General features: G+C 46.4%; 1 protein-coding gene across 2 annotated transcripts; it reads right to left on the bottom strand.

Moving 5' to 3' along the window:
* Positions 1 to 8,626: 8,626 nt before the first annotated feature.
* On the bottom strand, positions 8,627 to 12,281 carry LOC133452145 (inositol monophosphatase 1-like). 2 transcript variants are annotated; one of them, XM_061731364.1, is made up of 9 exons: positions 12,043 to 12,281; positions 11,633 to 11,722; positions 11,253 to 11,386; positions 10,973 to 11,077; positions 10,848 to 10,893; positions 9,762 to 9,870; positions 9,573 to 9,681; positions 8,921 to 9,072; positions 8,627 to 8,843 (listed from the first exon to the last, which is right to left on the bottom strand). In XM_061731364.1, the coding sequence occupies exons 2-9, from the start codon at positions 11,690 to 11,692 to the stop codon at positions 8,677 to 8,679; spliced, it is 882 nt and encodes a 293-aa protein (XP_061587348.1). In that variant the 5' UTR covers positions 11,693 to 11,722; positions 12,043 to 12,281; the 3' UTR covers positions 8,627 to 8,676. The 2 variants fall into 2 exon arrangements, with proteins under 2 accessions (XP_061587348.1, XP_061587349.1); XM_061731365.1 differs by having other exon boundaries at positions 11,633 to 11,704.
* Positions 12,282 to 18,758: the final 6,477 nt, after the last annotated feature.

Below are 18,758 nucleotides of genomic sequence, written 5' to 3'. Positions count from 1 at the left end.
ATGTTGTAGTAAAAGAGCAACTCCAAAATAAATGAAAAACATCTTCAGTGGATCCTTCACAGAAACAACAGGCAGTGTCTATGTCCTTTTTGAAGCATTGAAGACAAACTTTACATGGGTAGAGTGTGAATTATTTTAAAAGATACTTCTTTCATTTTATTTGTAATTAAGTATTTTGCAGCTAACGACCAAATCTTTTTCCAATCAAGATAGTTAACAAGGTTATTCCAATAAGAAACCACATAAGGAATTGATACAACATCCTTCTGAAACAATGCACGTAAATGACGATTATTATTACGTCTTGAGGAGAAACAAATCTCACCAATTTCAAGTTTGGTCAGATCAAAAGACAAAGTTAAATTTAAGTTCTTTCCCGTCGTACTTTTAAATAACATAATGAATCCAGTAGGGATTGCGTTTATAATTACATTAAATTCCTTAACGGGGACAATAATATTGAATTTCAACAAAAATTCTTGATATGTCAAGAGTAAGCCATTTGAATTAAACAGTTGACCAACCAAAATAATGTTATTAGAAAACCAGTGAGGGTAAAAAATTGATTTGTTTCTGTATATAATGTCTTTATTGTTCCATAAGTAGTATCTATGTGGAGAAAAATTATGTTTATAAATTAATGACCATGAGAGAAGCATCTGTTTATGAAAGTCGGATAATTTTGTAGGGAGTTTTTCGATATTATAGTTACAAAATAAAAGGAAATATAGGCCTCCCAATCTAGAAAAAATAAGATTTGGTATAAAGTTCCAAATTGAAAGTGGGTTCTTTAAGAATTGTTTAAGCCAATATTTTTTTTTTTTTACCTTGTCTGCACACATATTAATGATTGATACCATGCCGATAAAAACCTAAGGCATATATATGTGCATTATTACTATATTTAGTATATATACATATATATACGCATACATACGCATCCACTGCCAATCCAGGAAGCAGGAACACACGGAGACCTCACGTTAAGCACTGGAAATCTGCAACAAAAACCACAAACGAAACACAAAACCGACACGGAGCCGACCAAAACACGAGCAGCAATCGACCCAAATCTCCAGATCTGATCACAGTCTAAGCTAAGCTACCGCTAACTAACCCCAAAACTACAGAGCAAGCATGCAGGTGAACAAGCCAGTGTGTTTGTCTATGTGTGTGTCTGGTCAAGTCTGGTCAGGCTTGGCCAGAGCACCACAGCTGATCCCTATCATCATCCCCACACCTGACACCATGCCCGCCGATAGGGGGGGACAAACGGGTCTGTTGTCCCGGGCCCAGGGTAAGGGGGGGGGCCCAGAACTGGAAAAAAAAAAATATATATATATATTTTTTTTTTTTTTATTCTCATTAAATTATGGAATCATTTGTTTCAAAATGTTTCAAAATATGCCTATTTGTGGAAAAATATGTAGTATTTGAGTTACATAAAAGCTTGTTATTTGTGTTCTTCCTAATTGTCCTTGTGGTCAAGAACACCCAACACAAAAATGGTTTGGCCGCTGATCAAAATTTAATGTTATCATTTAATTCAACCATTAGAATGGTCAAAATGTCCGGTCAGCACAAGTCCGGTGCTCAGAAAAGAAGAGAAAAGAGAAGAAGAGAAGAAGAAAATAGAGGCCTCAGAGATTCTCTAAACAAATATTTTAAAAAGGGTGGTGACAGTGAAGCTGAAATTAATAAAGTCAGTGTAGAGCAAGGTAAGAAACAGTTACAACGTTTACCAACCTTGTAACTTAACCTAACTGGCTAGCTCTAATGTTTTGTTTTTTTTATATACGCCTACATACGCATACACATACATACATAAATATATACATACAAACCCAGTTATTTTTTTATTTTTTTGGGGGGGGGGGGGTGACATCCACTGCCAATCCAGGAAGCAGGAACACACGGAGGCCTCACGTCAAGCACCGGAAATCTGCAACAAAAACCACAAACAAAACACAAAACCAACAAAACCAACACGGAGCTGACCAAAACACAAACAGCAATCAACCCAAATCACAGTCTGAGCTAAGCTACCGCTAACTAACCCCAAAAGCTACAGAGCAAGCATGCAGGTGAACAAACCAGTGTGTATGTATATATGTGTGTGTGTGTGTGTGTGTGTGTGTGTGTGTGTGTGTGTGTGTGTGTGTGTGTGTGTGTGTGTGTGTGTGTGTGTGTGTGTGTGTGTGTGTGTGTGTGTGTGTATGTATATGATCATGCTTGATCATGTCTTTGTGGCTATGTGTGTGTATGTGTATGTGTGTGTGTGTATGTATATGTTTGTGTGGCTGTGTATGTGTGTGTATGTGTATGTATACGTATGTGACTATATGTGTGTGTATGTGTATGTGTATGTGTATATGAGTGGCTATATGTGTATGAGTGTGTGTGTGTGTGTATGAGCGAGTATATGTATGTGTGGCTAAATGTAACTGTGTGTGTGTATGCATATGTGTGTATACTATGTGTGTGTATGTGTGCATACATGAATGTATGAATATGTATACGTGAGTGTGTATATGTCTATGTGGCTATGTGTATGTATGTGGGTGTGTGTGTGTGTGTGTGTGTGTGTGTGTGTGTGTGCGTGTGTGTGTGTATGTGTGTGTGTATTTGTGTGTGTATGTGTGTGTGTGTGTGTGTGTGTGTGTGTGTGTGTGTGTGTGTGTGTGTGTGTGTGTGTGTGTGTGTGTGTATATGATCATGCCTGTGTGTGTGTGTGTGTGTGTGTGTGTATTTGTGTGTGTATGTGTGTGTGTGTGTGTGTGTGTGTGTGTGTGTGTGTGTGTGTGTGTGTGTGTGTGTGTGTGTGTGTGTGTGTGTGTGTGTGTGTGTGTGTGTGTGTGTGTGTATGTAATAAACCAAACAAAGCTCCAGCTGAAGTGTATCTATAGTGGGGGAGGGGGGGGGGGGGCAACCCCGCCACCCGCGAGACCAGGGGCCGACCAGGAAGAACCCGGAACCCAGGCCACCGGCAACCCCACAGAGGGGAGAGGTAGGAAGGAGGAAACCCACCGCCAGCGAGCCCCCCCCCCCCCCCCCCCACGACACGGGGCCCCCACGACACGGGAAGAAGCAGCCAGGGATCCCACGGCGGCAGACCGCGACCCAGGCAATCCCCGGCCACCCGGTCACGTGGCCAGGAGGCCCTCACCCTCCAGGCCAACGACCCCCACCCGGCAGGGGGCCAGCCTGCCCGGAGAGACAGAGCCGCCCCGGCCGCCGACGCGGGCAGGTGCACCCGCCCCCACAAAAGTGGCCCTCTAAGACCAGAGGGGCGCCCCGCCGCGGAGGCAGCGGGGGGGTACCGGAGACGGGCCCGGAGAGAGGGAACCCCCCAACAGGGCGACACCCGCACGGGCTCGACAACGAAGGGCCCCAGACCCAGGCATCCCATTCATTCATCCATTCACCTATCCGATATCTATACTAATAATAATATGATATACTATTCACAATAATAATAATAATAATGACTTGGATTTGTATAGCGCCCTTCAAGGCACCCAGAGTGCTTTACAGAGATCATTATTCATTCATACACATTCTCTCTGGTGGTGGTAAGCTACAATTTGTAGCCACAGCTGCCCTGGGGCAGACTGACGGAAGCGTGGCTGCCATATCGCGCCAAACGGCCCCTCCGACCACCGCCAACATTCATACACATTCAAACGCATTCACACGGGGCAAAGTGGGTAAGGTGTCTTGCCCAAGGACACTACGACAGCAAACTGGGACAGAGCGGGATTCGAGTTTGCGGAGCCGAACTTTCAGGCAAAAATTCTCCTGGCACACGAAGCGGCTGACCGAACACGAGCTCTGCGGGCGACGCATTCAAATCTTCTTTCGGGGCCGTGTGCAAACCGAGCATGACCCACGATATATAAATAATCGTGGGTCCAACCAGTTACCATCAGAGAGCACAGCACGCAGCGCTGCTTTGAGGGACCTGTGAAAACGCTCACAAAGGCCATCAGCTGGTGGGTGGTATGCTGTGGTACGGTGTACCTGCACTCCCAAAGCTCCTGCCAACGACGACCAAAGTTCTGAAATAAACTGGGGGCCTCTGTCAGACGTGATGTCAGACGGGACACCAAACCGTGAGACCCAGGCGCCCCGGAAAGCATGCGCCACATCTTTTGACCCTGTAGGGTCCCACAGGGGCACTGCCTCGGGCCACCTGGTGGTACGGTCCACCATGGTGAGGAGGTGCGTATAACCCTGCGATGAAGGAAGAGGGCCCACTAGGTCGATGTGGACATGGTCAAACCGCCTGGCTGGAATCGGGAACGGTTCCAGGAGAGCGCCTTTGTGTGCTGGTGGACTTTAGCCCACTGGCATGCTACACATGCAGCTGCCTACTCTTTAACCTCCCTGCGGAGGCCGGGCCAGACGAACTTGGCCCCAACCAGTTTCAACGACGCCCGGATGCCAGGGTGTGAGAGGAAGTGTACTGAGTTGAACACCCACCAGCGCCAGGAAACTGTGACCACCGGACGGGGCCGACCAGTGGAGATGTTGCAGAGAAGGGCTGGACCTCTGACCTCCACCGCCAAGTTCTCCAGTCTCAGACCGGTACCAGCAGACTCCTGGTCCTGGTCATCGGCCTGGTCAGCAATCAACTCCCAGATGTACAGGGTACACAAGTGCACGTGACAGGCAATCGGCCACAAGGTTTGTTTTACCCGCCACATGCTGAATGTCTGTGGTGAACTCTGAGATGGATGCTAGATGGTGCTGCTGGTCACCTTGGACATTGCAAAGATCAATGGCTTATGATCTACATATGCCGTGAATGAACGGCCTTCTAAGAAAAAACTAAAATGACAGGTGGCGAGGTACAGCGCCAACAACTCACGGTCAAAGAACCTTTCGCTTACTGTCTCGTAGTTAGCGGCTGAAAAATGCAAGAGGTTTCCAAACTCTGCTACTACTGCTATGTCCGAAGCATCGGTTGTCAAAGAAATGGGCGCCGAAGGTGAAGGGTGAGCTAAAAGGACTGTATTGACCAGGGCAGACTTAGCACCCTCAAAGGCACTGATGCAGTCAGGTGTCCAGTCCACTGGGTCACAGCCTTTCTTTTTTTGCAAGGCTCCATAAAGCGGCTGCAGGAGGTGGGCGGCGTGAGGGAGGAAACGGTTATAAAAATTAATCATACCCAAAAACTCCTGCAGCGCCTTAACTGAGGCTGGGAGGGGAAAATCGGCCACCGCTTGTACCTTAGACAGCAGTGGAACTGCACCCTGAGCTGAAATCCGGTGCCCTAAAAAGTCAATAACAGGCAGGCCGAACTGGCACTTAGCCGGGTTGACAATAAGGCCGTGTTTATCTAACCTCTGAAAGACTAGTTTGAGGTGTGCCAAATGCTCCTCAGCTGAGGAACTGGCCATCAGCCTCTGGAAGGTCTGCGCTGCCCCCTTCAGGCCAAAGGGCATGCGCAGAAATTCAAAAAACCCAAACGGGGTAATTACAGCGGTCTTAGGCACATCCTCTGCTTGCATGGGAACCTGGTGGTAGCCGCGTACTAAATCCACCTTTGAAAAGATGGTTGTCCCTGCTAAATGCGCGGAAAAGTCCTGGATGTGTGGGACTGGATAGCGGTCGTGCACCGTGACGTTGTTAAGACGGCGAAAATCCCCACACGGGCGCCACGAACCGTCTGCCTTCGGCACCATGTGAAGCGGTGATGCCCAGGGGCTCTTGGAGCGCCTAACTATGCCTAAACGCTCCATAGAGGCAAACTCCTCTTTAGCAATAGCTAACTTCTGCGTATCTAAATGACGAGCGTGCGCAAAAACCGGTGGCCCTGTGGTGGTGATGTAATGCTTGACGCCGTGCCTGGTTGTCGCGGTGGAAAAGACATCGGGAAATCCGCCAGCAGACTTTGGAACACGTCACCTGATGCTAAGAAGTTAGCGTGTGCTAGTTGCCCAGATCCCCCAGTCTCACACGGAAGAGTCATAAAAGTCACAGAGCAAACCGTTAGCACATAGAAAATCAGCACCGATAATAGGAACATCAACATTGGCGATGACAAAGTCACTCCCCAACTGGTGCCCGTGGGAACATACAGTCACTGACCGGGTCCTGAAAGAGGTGATGGAGGAGCCGTTAGCCGCGCTTAGCGGCGGTCCGTTACCTCCGGTAGACCGGTCCGTGGCGGTCGGCGGTAGGAGGCTCAGCTGTGAGCCGGAGTCCACCAGAAAACGTTTCCCTGACACAGAGTCTGCAATGAATAGCAGCTCACCTTGACCGCCGACGCTTACAGCTGCTACTGAGCGCCGGCCCCTGCGTTTCCCGATGGCTCGAACTAACATGGATGGACGCAGCATCTCGCCTTGGCGCCGAAGCATTGATGGAAGAAACACAGATCTGTCCCGCGTCGTTTCCGAGTATTCACTGCAGCCACCTCCGCTGGGTCCGCGTCCTCCGACGTCGATCGCTCCTCCGACGTCGATAGCTGGGGGTTTGTTGTGATGTTGTGAACGGCAAAACTCTGGGTAGCGATCAAGACTCGATCCACTTCCTCAGCCAAACTGCGGTAGTCGCCCGATGCAAGGCAGGTGGAGTTCGCCAGCGCTGCGCATGCGGGCAGCAGGAGTTGGCGCAGGAAAATATGCGGGAAAAGGAATCCGCCATCGTCCGGGCCCAGCAGTAAAAACATCTGGTCCATCAGATCCACCGCCAACCTGTCACCCAAGCCCAGCAGGGAAAGTAGTCTGTCCACTCTCTCTGCAGCGGAAAGGCTGAACCTCCGGAGGAGTAGTTGTTTGAGTACGGTGTACTTGTCTCGTCGTGGGGGCGAGCGAAGCAGCTGCAGAGCCCGCCGAGTGGACTGCTGGCCCAAAGCGACCACAACAAGGGGATATTTGGAATCATCTTCCGTGATTCCCTGCAGATGGAACAGCGCCTCAATGTGCTCGAACCACGAGCCTGGATCCTCCTGCCAAAACTCAGGGAGCCTCAAAGCTGCAATGGAACTTGCGGGCTGCGGAGGCTGATGAGATGAGGACGAGATGTCTTCTGTTTCCTCAAACATGTTCAAAACGGGGTCACCAATGTAGCAGAATGAAGCACGACTCTGTCTTATGTGGCCCTGCGATGGACTGGCGACCTGTCCAGGGTGTAACCCCTGCCTCTCGCCTGAAAATAGCTGGGATAGGCTCCAGCAGAGCCCCGTGACCCTGCAAAGGATAAAGCGGGTATAGATAATGGATGGATGGATGGAAGCACGACTCCAGAGGTTGGTCGACAAGCCTTTATTCCAGAAAACGAAATCACAACTGACAACTCAACTGACAGAGAAGACGCGTAACCATACACCCATAAATCTACCCGTGACCACGCCCCTTTCCCTACAATCCTGCTGGGTGCGAGGTCCGTAAATGTGTCCGCCACACTGTGACATTTTTTAAGAAGATACTATAAAAGTTGATGATGTGTCACAAAAGAATGGTGAGTGTGCACTTAGGGAGGTGGCTGTAACAGCGCTATTACAGTCGGGACTAAAGAGGATGTGTCACACCTTGATGACACATTGTTGTGAAAAATTACTTTTTTAAATTATATGTGGCTGTGGTGGAAAAGTTGCAGTATTTGTATGATTTTCCATGGCAGTTCTGAACAAGACTGAATGGTTGTCTCTGACCAGGTGGTCAGCAGCACAGGAGCACCACAGGGCACTGTACTCTCACCACTTCTCAAAATGTACATTGAAGCATGGTTATCATGTGTCAGCATAGAAAATACTTAATGCAATACAGATGGATGTGACTTTAAAGAATTTACTAAGGTGATTGCACCTGGGGACAGTGGCCATAGTGCGAGCCGCTTTTCAATACTGCTTGCAGCTTTACATGTACTTTTTTTTTTTTTAGTCATTGCCATTAGCAAGTTAGGTGCTGGTTTAGGGTGGCCACTGTCTTGTGATGTAAAGGATAATTGGTTGTGCATGAAAAGAATCATGTTTTTTTGTATTACTACTACTACTTTATTGTCGTGTCATGAACAGTTCTTTGGCTAGGGTATCATTTGCTCACTTGTAGACCACTGATAGGTCAGGTTGTGTTTGGTGGGTATCTGTGGTATCTATAATAATAATAATAATAATAATGACTTGGATTTATATAGCGCCCTTCAAGGCACCCAGAGCGCTTTACAGAGATCATTATTCATTCATACACATCCTCACTGGTGGTAGCTACATTTGTAGCCACAGCTGCCCTGGGGCAGACTGACAGAAGCGTGGCTGCCATATCGCGCCAAACGGCCCCTCCGACCACCACCAACATTCATACACATTCGAACACATTCACACGGGGCAAGGTGGGTAAGGTGTCTTGCCCAAGGACACTACGACATCTACAGTAATGAAGACTGTTTATTGGAGGACCTACGTTCCTACCCTCACCTGTAACTAGCTGTGGATAATCTGTAAATACATTCCTGTAGAGGTATAAAGTGTAAAAAACAAAAGGAAAAAAATAACAAAAATAATAGTATAAACGGACCTCCTATTATAAATTTATACTCAAAAGAGCCAAGTGCACCATCTAGTTGTGTATATTGGCGAGACAACCAAGCAGAGGAACAAGAAACATTAACATCGCGTTAATTTCCAGTTTTATTTGTGATCTTAAATCATAAAAAACATCCAGCATCTTGTCAAATGATCTGAGGTCCATTTACACCTGCAGCTACACAGATACACTTGCCGGGGTCTTCGTCGTCACGGCGACAGGGGAATGTCTGAATCACCTCTGCAATGCGATTGGCCACAGCAGGAGAGCTAGCAGCTATCACTCTCCTGGACATCATGTCGAAGTCTGAGCCTGAAGAAACAAGGACCAATGAGATGAGGCCACGCCGCCCCATGGAACACACATGACTCCTCCCACAAGATACAGACCGTCAGTGTCCATGACGACGCCTCCAGCCTCCTGCACAATAATGGCTGAGGCAGCGATGTCCCAGCAGTGCATCCCAATGTGATAGTAAGCGTCAGCTCCACCTGTTGCCACCTGGCACATGTCGACTGCCGCGGTGCCCAGTGCTCGAATGCTGAAACATAACACAGTCAGGTGAGGCCAAGATATGGACAGGGTTTTTCCTGTTCCAACACCAGCATTGGAAATACTCATTTATTAACATTACAGCTGTGTACAGACGGACAGGGATGTAAATACTGATGAAACTGCAGTATTGCACTTACTCCCTTGTAACTTCTTGTTTTGAGTCACCAAGGGAAGAAGCAGTGGGATGTTATGTTACGTGTAGCCCTGATACATAAAACATCCATTCACACAAAAGTAAAACAGTTCACAAGAAGAAAAAAAACCATCTGCTCACAATCAGAAAAACAAGATTTCCAACAGAGACAACATTTGGTCAACAGCCCAGTGAAATGTTCCTTCAAATGTAGCTGAAAATCCTGTTCACTCCTGGTCAAACTTCACATGTAGGTAGATCATTCATTCCAAAGCTGCTCACGTCTCTTGTCACAGTGAAGTTAGAAAGTTTTCATTTTTAGCTTGAAGCTTCCTGCTGAAGTCTGTTCTCACCCGTGTATAGGAAGCTTGAGCAGTCTGAAGATGTTGGACGTCATGGTGGATAGGGCGAGATCATCGCGCTCTGCCCCAATTTCCGTGACCACCACACACCTGCTGATGTCTGATTGGAAAAGACAGAAGAACCAAAATGAATCCTCTCTGTTCAGAGGACATGAACTTTGCTCATAAAGTCATCATCACCTTCCTGTCCAGAGGCATTCAGCGCTTTCCCATTCAGAAATGCTCCTCTCCCTCTCTGAGCATAGAACATCTTATCCTCCACACAGCTGTACACAATCCCGAACTCCGTCTGGCAACAATAGCAGCAACAAATTCAGCAGCGCATCCTGTCTGACCAGTCTATTTCCTCTCTTAATGATTCAGAATGAGTTGTGAAAGTAAAACAGGACCAAAAAGCAGTTTTATAATACATATGTTCGTCATGTATTCACTCATTCTACATCTTGGAGAAACACAGACTGTATAAAAGAGCCTGCCCCGCTGCTGAAAACAATCCCAGTGGAAACAGCGATAATGATTATGTTATCAGAAGTCAGGCCAGTGCTAAGGGACTGTCAGCTAGCTTTTTGACACCTCAGACTCTCACAAAAGATTAATTGGGTTTTATATAATGTTACCTGATGAGGGGAGGAAAGTCACAGTTATCATGGATGTGAACAAAATTCATGGAATAGAGAAACTGAGGGTCTGAATCCAGATGCTAGTAGCAAGTAGAAGTACTGCAGGTTAAGATCCAGACTCTAGGGGCCATTAGAGGAACTGCAGGTCTGGATTGAGGCCCAAGAGGTCAGTGGAGCAACTCCAGTTCCGGTTCCGCACCCTGGTACAAAATGACTGGAGGCTAACAGGGTTCATTTCTTTGAGTACTTTTAAATCTAAATTGAAAATACTTGAGACCGACTCCATTACATGTACCTGTTTTTTGTGATTTGCTTGCTTTTTTTAAAATGTTATTTTAATTGTATTTTATCCGTTGGTGTTTTATCTGTCATTTGTAACTCTGTGTAACTATGTTTTTTAACTGCTGCTGCCTATCTTGGCCAGGTCTCCCTTGGAAAAGAGGTTTTTTATCTCAATGGGATCTTCCTGGTTAAATAAAGGTCGCTAGAGGAACTAGCTACATTATGGTGCAGTCAAAAAATGAAAAAATGAAATGGTGTCAGTCCTGAAAACAATATACCCCATCACTTGAAACAAACTGATCCTCCTGATCAGGAGCAGAATGGCCTTTGATCGTAGACAGGACAAGCTACCACGTGAACTCACCTTTTTGTTTATGGTGAAGGCAATGGAGATGGCCACAAGTGGAAACCTGTGAGGAGAGTCACATGCCTTTGTTAGTCCACTGTGGTGCCATGTTGTGGCATTGCAGAGTGGGCGGAGCTTCTCACCCGTGGACAAAGTTGACGGTCCCATCTATGGGGTCAATGATCCAAGTGGGACTGTCTGTCAAATGGACACGCTCTCCTGCAGCAACAGACTCCTCCCCTATGAACCTGAGGTCAGAGGTCACATGTCAGATAAAAGAACCTTCTTGCCAGCTGATGCCATCCACATTCCAGCTTCCTGTATGGATTCAAGTTCTATGACCTTGTGACATCATTTAAAGTGGAATAGTTTAATTCAGAAAACGAGAAGAAGGGCCAGGTGAGCACGGGTCACAAACTGTACCTGTGCTGAGGATAGCGTGCCCTGATGGCAGAGATCAAGATCGTCTCAACTCTCTGATCGGTTTCTGTCACCAGATCGGCTGGAGAACTTTTTAGCTTTACTTCCTTTTGCTCCCGGAACCCAGAAAGGACCACCTGGCGACAGAAATATGTGGTTAAATCCAGCTGAACGGAACGTCGGCAGCAGCTCTCAGCTTGCTCAGTTCAAGGAAACGCAACCACAGAATGAAGACTGGCAGCGTTTTCCTACAGCTGGCTGGACAGCTAACTGTATGGTAGAACAGTGAACACATTTTTAACATTTTTAAAATTAAGTTTGAGTCAAATTCAATTTATTCAAGTTTTTAATCAATTTAAAAATATATATTTCACAACTCTCACCTCGCTGGCCTGTTTGGCGATTGAGATCCCAAAGTTCAGACAGTCGCTCCAATCAGCCATGTCGACAGAAATCTGGCAGAACGAGACCTCCTGTCATACAGCACAACAGGAAGTGAAGAAAGTTGGGAGGAGGGAGGAAAGAGAGAAAGAAAGAAAGAAAGAAAGAAAGAAAGAAAGAAAGAAAGAAAGAAAGAAAGAAAGAAAGAAAGAAAGAAAGAAAGAAAGAAAGAAAGAAAGAAAGAAAGGGGTTTAAAAAACATGAAGAAAATGGAAAAGAAAATGTGAGGAAAAAATGAAGAATGTGGAACAGTAAGAAAGTAAACATGGAGAAGTGAGAAAAAAGGAGAGTTAAAGTGGAAGGAGAAAGAAAACCAAGGAAAAAACCATAAAAGCAAGAAGTAGTGACGTACCTGTGCAATGAGCCTCTGAATGTGAAGAGGATGAGGCTCTGTGAACCCGGCTCTCTTTTATCCAGCAGCCTATCAGAGTTCAGCTCCACCAGCAGCACAGATAACCAATGAGCACAGAGCTCTGCCCCCCCACATCCTCGTGTTCATCGTCAGCCTCCTCAACATCCCACACTTCTCAAATCATCTCATTCACAACTTCCTTGATAGTCCCCATTTTTGGAAAGCTGGTTTCCACCGTGAGTTCCTCTGATGTTAGAGGTGAGGTCCGAGGTGAGAGGGTGAGGTCCGAGGTAACCAAAGTCACGAGGACAGGGCGTGCAATCAGGTGACTGCAAACAAGCGTGCTGGTCAGCTGAGCTGACGGTTGATCCAGTTAGAAAGCTTGTGTGTGTGTGTGTGTGTGTGTGTGTGTGTTGGCACGTATATCAGCATGTGTTTCTGTGCATATCAGCATGTGTGTCATTGTGACGACATGTACTCAGATTACAGAGTTCTGGTGTTCCTCATCAGTTTGGGTACTGAACAAAAAACAAAGTATTCTGATAACAGTTCTAACAATGTCTACAGCTCCATATGTCACACACTGTTATGACCTCTTTACAATGCACTATCATTTATTGAAAAAAAGGAAACGCTTGTGTGCAACACTAATAAGATGTGTACAAGATGTGTGATAATCACTCCAGAACCTTGATTCTTTAATTTGTCATCATTCTGATGTGGATCTACTGATGTGTTTGGGATCATTTCCTGTCACATGACCCAGTTTCAGCCAAGCTTCAGTGGTCAGACAGATGTCCTCACGTTTGTCTCTAGGAGATTCTTATGTACAGATGAGTTCAGGGTCCTCTCAATGACTGACCGGTGTCCAGGTCCAGACCAACATCCCTCCATCACTGTGCTTGACAGGTGTGAGGTGTTTCTGCTGAAACACTGATTGGTTTCCTGGACATTAAAACCAAAAAAACCTCCTGGCAACCCTTCCAAACTACCCGTACTTGATGGCTAACGTGTATTATTAGGAACATCTAACATGTTCAATGAGGCCTGTAGGACCTGACATGGAGCCTTTGGGTGTTTTGGGGAGTTCTACCTGCAGGTCCTCTACTGACCACCAGGGTCCAGATCCACACCAGCGGTTCCTCTACTGACGACCAGGGTCTGGATCCAGACCTGCAGGTCCTCTACTGACCACCAGGGTCCAGATCCACACCAGCGGTTCCTCTACTGACCACCAGGGTCTGGATCCAGACCTGCAGGTCCTCTACTGACCACCAGGGTCTGGATCCAGACCTGCAGGTCCTCTACAGACCACCAGGGTCTGGATCCAGACCTGCAGGTCCTCTACTGACCACCAGGGTCCAGATCCAGACCTGCAGGTCCTCTACTGACCACCAGGGTCTGGATCCAGACCTGCAGGTCCTCTACTGACCACCAGGGTCCAGATCCACACCAGCGGTTCCTCTACTGACCACCAGGGTTGGGATCCAGACCTGCAGGTCCTCTACAGACCACCAGGGTCCAGATCCAGACCTGCAGGTCCTCTACTGACCACCAGGGTCTGGATCCAGACCTGCAGGTCCTCTACTGACCACCAGGGTCCAGATCCACACCAGCGGTTCCTCTACTGACCACCAGGGTTGGGATCCAGACCTGCAGGTCCTCTACAGACCACCAGGGTCCAGATCCAGACCTGCAGGTCCTCTACTGACCACCAGGGTCCAGATCCAGACCAGCGGTTCCTCTACTGACGACCAGGGTCTGGATCCAGACCTGCAGGTCCTCTACTGACCACCAGGGTCTGGATCCAGACCTGCAGGTCCTCTACTGACCACCAGGGTCTGGATCCAGACCTGCAGGTCCTCTACTGACCACCAGGGTCTGGATCCAGACCTGCAGGTCCTCTACTGACCACCAGGGTCTGGATCCAGACCTGGTCCTCGAGATCTACTGTCCAGCATGTTTTAGATGTTTCCCTGCTTCAGCACACCGTGATACAAGTAGCTGTGTCATCAACAGAACTGTCCAGACCTGGATGACAAGCTGGTGCCAACCATTAGTTAGAATCAGGTGTGTTGATGCAAGGAAACATCCAGAACATGCGGGACAGTAGATGTTGAGGACCAGGGTTGGGGACCACTGCTCTATTGGCCACAAGGGTCCAGGTCCAGACTGCCAGTTCCTCTACTGACCACTATGTTCTGGATCTAGACCTGCAGTTCCTCTACCGACCACTAGAGTCTGGATCCAACGGAGTTCATCTCCGTTGACATCCATGTCAAGATGTTAAACTTTACAGCAGAAATAAACATACTTCTGGAACAAAAAACTATTTTGGTCTCCACAGTTAGGTTTCACATCCACGACACCTTTACAGGGAGAATGTTAGGACTCTAATCAGGTACATTTATACAAAGTTCCAAATTGTTGCGTATCTTCATTGTCCGTGGTGTCAAACCGCAAGCTAACAGAGCATAATCAATCTAATTTTAAAGAGAATAGTTTTGGTCTATTGATCAAGGCACTGATGAAGATTGATGGAACACATGGGTGTGGGGGAGGAGGACGTGGGTGTGGGGGAGGAGGACGTGTCATCCACACTCCTGGGAGCACCTGCACGTGATCTCTGACATCACAGAATCACGAGACCCCATGTGAAGCAGCAGACTGGTTCTGCGTTCTGATTGGCTGGTCAGGAGGAACCGTGAAGGCTGTGAATGTTCCAACACAATCACACATTTATGGTACAGGCACACACACCATCAGTGACGTGAATGGTGATGTCATCACACCCTCAGAGCTGTACAACACAGATAAAAAACACACCGATAACACACGCACACACTTCCGTCAGCAGAGGCATGTTGTTGGAATTCTAGATTAAATGGGGATGACTACTACGTAGTCCACAGTAACTGATCAGTGGGTAACTCACGATTACAAGGTTCTGTCCTTGCAGGATCTGCTGACGTGCTTCTCTTGAAACATGCCCAGACTCCTAGAACATTTCCATATTCACTCTGATCCATGAACTACGTGTCCATCTCTAACAATGGCCTAAAGATCATGGTGAAGATGCTTATTGCCCCTCTTCCATTTAGACTAAGTGTAGCACAGTGGATGCTGCTGGGATACAAAAACAATATATCTAATATGGAAACTCTGTTTAGGATCATCTTAAAAGTCTGAAAGAGCATTATTCCTCCAACTCTGTGGATGTTTCATTGCTGCATTCAGTAAAGACAGAAAACAGTTAACAAATACATTTATTGTTGTTACTCTGATAACTTGTTAAGTTCACATCAGTATCAGGAATTGGTATTAGGTATTGATATGAGATATCAATACCTGGTATCAGGTATGACTTCAGTATTGGATGTCATTATTAGGGCCCGAGCACCTTCAGTGCGAAGGCCCTATTGTATCTGTAGGAATTTTTTTTTTTTCTTTCTTTTTCTTTCTTCTGACGAAAGGAGGGCCTTTTTGCCCCCCTAAACGTCCCCAAAAAGTCACCAAATTTTGCATGCAAGTCAGGCCTGGCGAAAAATTTGATATTTAATGGTTTACATTAATGGGCGTGGCAAAATGGCTCAACAGCGCCCCCCGGAAAACTTTGTGCTTCAAGCCCCACAATACGGTTTGACGTACATGCACGAAAGTCGCTACACACCTGTATCAGTACACAACTTGAAGAAAAGTCTCTTGGCGACATGGCCGAAACCGAACAGGATGTCGGCCATTTTGAATTAATCGTGTCACTTTGGCGCAATTTATGCCATTCCTTCGGCAGTTAATACGGCCCGAACCGTAACGTGCACCCAGGTGTGTTATACATCAAAATGTGCGTCTCCATGCTGCGACAACACGCATTACTTTTCTCTTTCAAAAACGTTACCGTGGCGACGCTAGACGCCAAAAAGCGCGCCCACCCTTCATCTGGTTGGTTCAGACAGAAAAAACTTTGCGCCTCAAGCCCCATAATACGGTTTGACGTACATGAACGAAAATCGGTACACACCTGTATCATGTCGCAACTTAAAGAAAAGTCTCTTGGCGCCATGGCCGAAACCAAACAGGAAGTCGGCCATTTTGAACATTCTGAATTAATCGCGTAATTTTGGAGCAATATGAGCCATTCCTTCGAGAATTAATACGGCCTGAACCGTAACGTGCACCCAGGTGTGTTATACATCAAAATGTGCGTCTCTATCCTGCGACTACGTGCATTACTTTTCTCTTTCAAAAGTGTTACCGTGGCGACGCTAGACGCCAAAAAGCGCGCCCCCCTTCATCTGATTGGTCCATATTTGATAGTTCCCCAAAAGTCACCATATTTTGCATGCATGGCAGGCCTGGCGATAAATTTGATATTTCATCGTTTGTATTAATGGGCGTGGCAAAATGGCTCAACAGCGCCCCCCGGAAAACTTTGTGCCTCAAGCCCCACAATACGGTTTGACGTACATGCACGAAAATCGGTACACATGTGTATCATGGCGCAACTTAAAGAAAAGTCTCTTGGCGCCATGGCCAAAACCGAACAGGAAGTCGGCCATTTTGAATTAATTGTGTAATTTTGGCGCAATTTATGCCATTCTTTCTGCAATTAATACGGCCCGAACCGTAACGTGCACCCAGGTGTGTTATACATCAAAATGTGCGTCTTCATCTTGCGACTACGTGCATTACTTTTCTCTTTCAAAAGTGTTACCGTGGCGACGCTAGATGCCAAAAAGCGCGCCCCCCTTCATCTGATTGGTCCATATTTGATAGTTCCCCAAAAGTCACCATATTTTGCATGCATGGCAGGCCTGGCGATAAATTTGATATTTCATGGTTTGTATTAATGGGCGTGGCAAAATGGCTCAACAGCGCCCCCCGGAAAACTTTGTGCCTCAAGCCCCACAAACCGGTTTGACGTACATGCACGAAAATCGGTACACACCTGTATCATGTCGCAACTTAAAGAAAAGTCTCTTGGCGCCATGGCCAAAACCAAACAAGAAGTCGGCCATTTTGAATTAATTGTGTAATTTTTGGCGCAATTTATGCCATTCTTTCGGCAATTAATACGGCCCGAACCGCAACGTGCACCCACGTGTGTTATACATCAAAATGTGCGTCTTCATCTTGCGACTACGCGCATTACTTTTCTCTTTCAAAAGTGTTACCGTGGCGACGCTAGACGCCAAAAAGCGCGCCTCCCTTCATCTGATTGGTCCATATTTGATAGTTCTCCAAAAGTTACCAAATTTTGCATGCAAGCCAGGCCTGGCGAAAAATTTGATATTTTATGTTTTGCATTAATGGGCGTGGCCTAACGGCTCAACAGCGCCCCCTAGAATACTTTTCTCTGCCATAACTTTTGAAAGGTTTGACATAGAGAGTCGTGGGTGGTGTCATGGGACTCGGTATTGAGTCCTTGACCATAATTGGTGAAAATTAGCCCTGCCCCTTCTTCTGATTGGTTGTCCCGATTTTCTGCTATAACTTTTGAATGGTTTGACATAGACTAATCAATTTTAACAGTCTGTATTATATGACTGTGATCGTGGGTGGTGTCATCAGATTCTGTATGGAGTCCTTGACCTTCATTGGCCTGAATTAGCCCCGCCCCTTCTTCTGATTGGTTGTCCATTTTTTCTGCTATATCTTTTGAATGGTTTGACATAGGAAGTCGTGGGTGGTGTCATTTCTGATATGCTTATGGGGGCGGTGGCCATAAGTGCGAGGGCCCGTTCATCGCTGCTTGCAGCTTTAATTAGGAATTGGTAGCACATACTGTATTGCTCAGGTATTGAGTATCAGTATCAGAATTTATACCTAGTATCTTATCGGATGTGTCAGAAACCTGTATTGGGTATCAGAAATGAGCATCATCAGCTATTTATATAATGTATTGGTATGGAATATCAAGTATTGCAAGGGTGAATAATTCAGTCCAGGTCCTGAACTGCTCATCAGTATAAGCTAGAGTCATGAACCAGTTTAGGGGCAGAACGAGTAGGATCAATGCATCTATCGCATCTACCTTCCTTTCATTACATTTAACATAAGTTAGTGTTTCCTCAGTAGTAAATTGACATCAGTGGCCCACCACTGCAGGATTCCTGCAAGCACTACTTCTGGAATCTGATATCTAAAGTCTGGATAAGGTGCAGATGCCTCTTCTTAACATAAACCACAAAAACAGAACTAAACTAGAGCTTTCTATTGCAACTGCAGGAAAACTAAGGAGACCAGGAAGACCAGGAGGATGCTTTAGAAACCACATCCTACAGTCACTTTACAGTAGTTTACAGTTTATAGTTTGTAGCATGTCACCACAAAGGTGATATCGTTTTTTTTTTTTTTTTTTGTACTATTAGTAAATTTACATAAAAATGATCCAAGGACCCTACAGTTCATAATCATCAAGAGAGCACACGGTTGGGATTACAACAGATGGAAGGAAGATGGAGTGAAAGAAACAATAAATGAAAGAAAGTGGACGTGGTATGAGGACAAACAGGGACTGTAAGATCTAATACTAACTTGTAAAGCTTCTTGGAATCCCTTTTTTCATTCAAAAATACCAAATATTTGATCTCCAGTACTATCCGATATTATATGATTGTGGCTCTCCCAGACATGTCTGCTGACAAGCTGAGCCAAGGTGGAAGGAAAACTCCAGAAACTCCAGGTCTCCGTTGAGATTCTGCTGATACAGAGGGCTG

The sequence above is a fragment of the Cololabis saira genome, chromosome 10, assembly GCF_033807715.1.
Source record: "Cololabis saira isolate AMF1-May2022 chromosome 10, fColSai1.1, whole genome shotgun sequence".
Classification (NCBI taxonomy): domain Eukaryota; kingdom Metazoa; phylum Chordata; class Actinopteri; order Beloniformes; family Belonidae; genus Cololabis; species Cololabis saira.
The sequence above is the reverse complement of the archived record's forward strand: the minus strand, read 5'-3'. Positions and strand labels throughout refer to the sequence as shown.